The sequence below is a fragment of the Nycticebus coucang genome, chromosome X, assembly GCF_027406575.1.
Source record: "Nycticebus coucang isolate mNycCou1 chromosome X, mNycCou1.pri, whole genome shotgun sequence".
Lineage (NCBI taxonomy): Eukaryota > Metazoa > Chordata > Mammalia > Primates > Lorisidae > Nycticebus > Nycticebus coucang.
Genome location: NC_069804.1, coordinates 158,445,584 through 158,451,806, shown reverse-complemented (window position 1 = coordinate 158,451,806; position 6,223 = coordinate 158,445,584). Strand labels below are relative to the sequence as shown.

Here is a 6,223-nt window from a genome sequence, read left to right as displayed (position 1 = left end):
TCTTTTTTGTCCCCTCCCCATCATTCCACCTCACTCTCCTTCATTCCATGTCACTCCTTCCCCTTTATCCCATTTGTCACCCCTTCTTCTTATTCTATATCACCCCACCTTTTCTTTCTCTTCCCCATTTCCTTTTCCTCTTCAGCTCTCCAGTCAGAGCCTCCTAACTCCCCCCTCAAATTAAGAAACAAGACACAGTAAGCCATGAATATGCTGCTGTCACGACACAGATGTTTATTGATAGTGAAACGCCAGAGAAGTTTTAACAATCACAAATCTTCGAGCTCTGCGGTTGTTATCCATTGTGTGATCAGTTTCTATCCCTCAATACAATACATACTTCATTCTGTGGACCTTAGCAGTTGTTACCCATCAATATCAGCTATAATTTTGGATGTCATACATAACCCATATCTGTGTGTTACCAGAGCATGTCCCGCAAATTTGTACCGTCCTGCATAAAGGAACTACAGAGACGATAGAGAAGAACATTTGTAATCAGGTAACTTTAACTACTTGGAACTATGTGTCCTTCCCTAACTAGTTGTTTTGCTGGCAACAGGGTATGAACGCCAGCTGTCTTTAAAACAGATGCAGGTAATAAAATCTAATTTTTCCTCTAACTTTTGACCCCAGAAAAGCTAGTTAGACTTACACTTGAGGTTTCCCTGTTGACATGACCTGAGCAAAACTGCACAGAATTTTGGGGGTGGCTGTTTGATGGTCTAACAGGTCTAAATAATTTTGGGGGAAAAAATCCTGAGGTGGTGGAGTTGCTGCGGGGACACGGCTATGAGTTGGTGTGACATGGTTTAAGCATTAATTGTTTGTCAGCTGTCAGTAGGCTGACCTAACGTTCTAGCATGCCTCTTGAGGGCCTTTCCAATTGAGCTCTTGAGAGGAGGGCAGGAAAGTCAGGAAAAACATGCAATCCCCTTTGAGGGAGGGAAAGCACCTCGAGATTTGTGAGCTTCTCTGGGACAGGTGTTTACCACAAATGTCACATCAATTAAAGGACAGGCTGTAGTAAGAGAAAGCCAGGATCAGGGGTAAAAGAGAAAGGCAAGGTAGCACCAGGGAGCCTGGGCATGACACAGAAACATCTCTGCTTTTACTAGCTGAAAAGAACAAGCATCCCCAGTGAAGGGGCTGGCAGTGTGTTTGGAATTTCCCTCCTGACCCGAGCATCAGGTGGAACTCCTCACCCTCAAATCTTTACCTTCGAGACTCTCTTTAATGTTTCATGTGACATCCCAGATCTACCCCACCCTTTTCCCCTGTCCGGCACCTTATAGAAGGAAAAACATCTAAGGAAAGAAGTAGCTGGTGCCAGTTTTGACTTCCTTCTCCCGGGGCACACGGAGCAATGGGCGGTCTTGCTCCGGAATGGGGGGGTTACCCGCTCCTTCCTCATCGTCATGGGAACGGGCAGTGCCGGGAGGCACATCTGGCTCCTCAGAGGAACCTGGAAAATAGTAACAATGTTAACTCCTTATGTTTCTAGACTTCATCCTTTGCACAGCACCCAAGGCACTAAGACCTAATTTTGAGTTTGAGGCAAGAAGGTAGGGCAGGAATGATTATCTCCATTTGACATGTAAGAAAACTGCAGCCTAACAGTAGCACACGGATCTCTAAATCTGGTCCCACTGTGAAAGCTGAGTGAAGAGTTCAGTTAAGGAAGAGAAAGAATAAGACAGGTGCTCTGTGCTCATAGCAAATGGACAATATCAACAGGGGGTTGGGGAAGAGGGCGACCTCCTAATAACCACCACCACCCTATAAGTAGCCTGACTAATTTCACCAAACAAATGAGTAACAAAGCTGGAGCCGAAAGCTTACAATATGGTATGGCAGGGAGAAAGTAAGTGTTGCTCTTCGATGACTCTGGGGAGGACCTGTAGTCCATCACTGGGTCAGGCTGAGACTTGTTTTGAAGATCAGGGTTATCTACGGGAAATGCATCATCTGCACCTTCTTTATGAAACTGGATTGTTTTTTGATTCTGAACTTCTTTAGGGTCGAGATCTTTAGGCACTGGAACTTCTTCCACATTTATGACTTCTTTAAGATTGACCGCCAGGTCTTGTACAGGGTCTGGAATTGTATTGAGGATGGAGACATCTTCGGTCTCTGGAGCCACACTGGGAGCATCATCCTGGAACTCACCTTCTTGGTCTCTCTGAGAATCTGGAATTTCACTGCGAATTTGGGCATCCTCATGCTCTGGGACCACGCTGAGAACTGAGTCCTCTTGAAGATTGGGATTTTCTTCAGAGTCTTGGTTACCATTGACATCAGGGGCTTCTTCGTGTCCTGGAATTTCTTCATCATCTGAGGCTTCTTCGTTGTTTGGAACTGCACTCACATCTGAGGATTCTCCCTGGCCTTGAATTTCATCATAATCAGAGACATCCTCAGGACTTGTAACCACATGAAGAGCTGGGGCCTCTTCAGGGTTGGAGTCTTCATCTGAGCCTGCAATTCCATTGATCTCTGGAGCTTCCTCATGATCTGGGATTTCTTCAGTATCTGAGACTTCTTCATCATTTGAGATTCCTTCGAAAGCTGGGACCTCTTCAAGACTGGTGTCTTCATCAGAGTCTGAGAATCCATTAACCTCTTGTGGTTCTTCATGATTCAGGATTTCATGTCCACCCGGGGCTTCTTCAGGGCTTGGTACCACATGAAGAGCTGGGACTTCTTCAAAATCAAGGTCTTCTTCAGAGTCTGAAATCCCATTTACCTCTGGAGCTTCATGGTCTGGGATCTCTTCATCAGCTGAGGCTTCATCATTTGGAACTTCATCAATAGCTGGGACCTCTTCAAGACTTGGATATTCTTCAGAATCTTGGGTTTCTTCATTATCTTCATTTTCTGAGGCCTCTGCATGGTCTGGGATTTCAATGGTTTCTGGGGCTTCTTCATTATTTGGGTTTTCATCAGTATCTGAGGCTTCTTGACTGTTTGGAATTACATCAAGATAGGGAACTTCTGCAAGTTCAAGGTTTTGGTGATCTTCAAAATCTTGTCCTTCTTCAAGGTTATGGTTTGGGTTTTCTACAGGGTTCAGAATTTCTTGAACATCTGGGGCTCCTTCAGGGCCTGGGACCATATCAAAATATGGTGTTTCTTCAAAGTTTTGGAGCTCAATAAGTTCTGGAATTTCATCATCAGGTTCTAGAATATCTTCAAGGGGAGGAAGATCATCAAAATTCAGAGTATCATCTTCTTCTTCTTCCTCATCAAGCTCTGGTATGCCTTCAAGATGTGGGCTTTGAATATCAAGGTCATTTGGGATCTCAAGACCTTGAACTTCTCCAAAGGCTACTCCTTGATTGAGATATTCAAACACTAGCTCTTCACTGACTGACACATCTTCCTCAGAGGACTCATCTTCAGCAAGGACCTGGCCTTCAGGAAGGGCCTGGCCTTCACGAAGGGCCTGACCTTCAGCAAGGGACTGACCTTCTGTAAAGGCCTGACCTCCAGCAGGGAACTGACCTTCATCAAAGGGCCTGCTTTGAGCAAGGATAGCAGCCTGGACTTCAGCAGAAGTTTCCGCTGGATCAGAAAGTAAAGCATCCTCTTCCATCTTTATGCGTGCACTCCTGGATGGGAAGAAATTTGAAAATGTCAGTTAGTTTGTGGACTTGCATTAATTAATATAAAGATGATCCAGAGTTGAAAGACTCCATAGGAGAATGTGCTTCAAGCTAAGCATAAACAAACTCCAAAAAATACTCACTGGATCTTCCTCAGGTTCCTGCGTCGGATAAAATCAAGGGCTTCTGGGCTGGATTTCCACACACGCTTATCAACTTGCCTCTGAATATCGGGAGGCACCTGAGGGTAACATTAGTAACATTAGCCTTTATTGCACAGCACCTTTTCATTTATATACATCTCTATGGAGTACTCAGGACTAAATGCACCATGACCAGCTAATGCTGGAAGAATGTCTAGACTGGAAGTTGTTGTGGCTGCCTGCTATGTCTACCTACAAGGATGCAAGCACAACTGTCTCGAGTTTGGGGTACAGGAGAGGGGTATGGATAATAAGTGTATCCAAAACTTCCACCTACCTGGAAGAGGACATCCCAGTTATCAATCATTGCACGGACCACATTGACAGAAGCAACATAGTGGTTAATCCCCAGCTTTGTTTTCCTGGACTCCCTCTTTCCAAACCGTCCCCTCTTCAGAAGAGTAGATCCAAATGCCAAGGCCAAATTATTAGAAGTCATACGGTTGCCTGAAACCTAAGTAAGGGAATACAGAATGTGACCTATACACTGACCTAGTACTGGAAGTTGTACAAATAGATTTGTCTAACTCTTTCCCCTTCCCACTCCTCCCCACTTGCCTATATACACCCACACATATCCCATCTTATAGTCCTCACCACCCTTTCCCTGATCTGTTTACCAACTGTCCATCATCGCCAATGGAGTCCTCACAGTACTCAGTGATTTTATGCAGGGCCTTCAGCAGACGCTCCAGGGTGTCACTGTGGCTGGGTGGCAGCAGGTAGACCAGCAACTGCAGGGCAGAAAGCTGATCCTGGGGCTTCAGAGCTAGAGGAAGGAAATCAGGGGCTGACTAAGGGGGCTAGCATTGGCAGCAGCCTGATACCAAAGAGAATGAGATTGTGGTAGAAAATTGCTGACACCTAGAAAGTAAGTACTCAGGAAAATTGCCATTGATCATTTCCAAAGCATGTGAGTTCAGGAGCCCTGAAAGCAAGAAGTACTCTCATTGAAATCAGACCTCCTAGAAAAAGCCAGGAAGGCTATGTTAACCAGTGTGATGAAAATTTGTCAAATGGAATATAAAACTAGTGTATGATGAAAAAAAGAAAAAGAAAAGAAAGAAATCAGACCTCCTCTATAGAGCCTGAGGTTTCTTTGCCCTAAGAGGGTACACACAGCTTCAAAACCCCTAAAGAAATTTCAAAGCAACAGATTTATAATGGAAAATTAAGAGATACCAAGAAAATAATCTGGAGAGGGTTTTTTATTGTAATTTTTATTTATAATTGACAAATAATAATTATATTCTGGAGAGATTTTTTTTTCATCTTCTTATGTTCATTCTGCTTTAGTTCCTTGAGGTCTCATAGTCTGAGCTCTGTCCTTAGAACTCCCCCCGCTCCAGGCCCCTGTGATATTTCCTTTCCTTGCCCAACAAGAGAGGGCAAAAGACTCACTTGCTGTCAGCAAGAAGGACATGTACAGATCATCTGGCAGCAAAGAGTCCCTCATGTCACGGAAAAACTCCTTGAGGAGTGCAGCCACATCATGCACGTTCTGATTGTCATCCAGCACTACGTCCACCCCTTTATCAAATTCTTCACGGAGCTAGAGAAAAGGAGAGAAGACATGACAGGCTCCCCCTTGGCATTGTAAGTTCCAGGCTTCAGTGGACATAGCTGGCAATGTTGTGTGCCTGGGGGGCCATTCAGGAGAACATGCTCCCCCCACCAGGCATAACACTCATCTCAGGTTTACCGGGGAGCCCTCCTCCCCCTCCCACTTTTTCTCACCTGAGGAACAAACAGGTAAACACAGTCAATTTACCTTACGCACTCTCTGCACAGAGTGTTCAACAGTGAAAATCCCCACTGTGCGTAAGCCTGAAGGAAAAGACCAGGGGATACTAACCATTTCTGACCCCCTTCCCACCACCATGGCATTTCTCTTCTCCTCCCCCACTGCATCCAGACCTCCCCTGGTGTCATGGGAATGTTGTCCAAACCCTTCATCCCAGGACCCCCCTCCATGATTTTACCCATTTGCACCTCCCTTACCGTGCTTCTCAATGAAGCTGCAGCAAGTCTCAACAACCTGTGGGATCTGCTTAGCGACCGGATCGAGGCTCATCTTCCTCTTGGATCCCAGAAGTCTCCGGCCGATCTGGAAGGAAACTTTTGAAAGTTGCAGAGCCCGCATCAAAAAAGCCCCATCTTCCAGTTCGGCCAGAGAATCGACGCATATAGCACCCTGTGGAGAAACCCACATCATCTTAAAATGGAGGCGGAGGGTCAATTCCCACCTTCCTGAGCACTGCCTGCCCTTCAGAACTGGAGGCATTCTTCCTGTGGAAGACCAAATACACAACTCCAACATGTGTTAAGTTCCCCCTCCCCATGAGGACGCTGGCCTTGACTCTCCAGCCCCACATTCCTGCACACCTCAGGAAGAGTTCCTGCCTGAAACCGGGA

The 6,223-nt window shown here is 45.7% G+C and overlaps 1 protein-coding gene across 6 annotated transcripts in view; it reads right to left on the bottom strand.

Moving 5' to 3' along the window:
• Nucleotides 1–209: 209 nt before the first annotated feature.
• ARHGAP36 (Rho GTPase activating protein 36) overlaps nucleotides 210–6,223 on the bottom strand; it is a 30,832-nt gene continuing 24,818 nt past the window's right edge. For 5 of the 6 annotated variants that reach the window (XM_053579673.1, XM_053579672.1, XM_053579677.1 and 2 more), the window contains 8 exons: nucleotides 5,810–6,002; nucleotides 5,580–5,635; nucleotides 5,210–5,360; nucleotides 4,429–4,577; nucleotides 4,086–4,262; nucleotides 3,749–3,846; nucleotides 3,505–3,611; nucleotides 210–1,465 (listed from right to left, as the gene is read on the bottom strand). In XM_053579673.1, the coding sequence (XP_053435648.1) occupies nucleotides 1,308–1,465; nucleotides 3,505–3,611; nucleotides 3,749–3,846; nucleotides 4,086–4,262; nucleotides 4,429–4,577; nucleotides 5,210–5,360; nucleotides 5,580–5,635; nucleotides 5,810–6,002 (1,089 nt within the window). In that variant the 3' untranslated portion in view covers nucleotides 210–1,307. The remainder of the gene's footprint in view (nucleotides 1,466–3,504; nucleotides 3,612–3,748; nucleotides 3,847–4,085; nucleotides 4,263–4,428; nucleotides 4,578–5,209; nucleotides 5,361–5,579; nucleotides 5,636–5,809; nucleotides 6,003–6,223) is intronic. The other variant, XM_053579674.1, reaches the window with a different exon arrangement.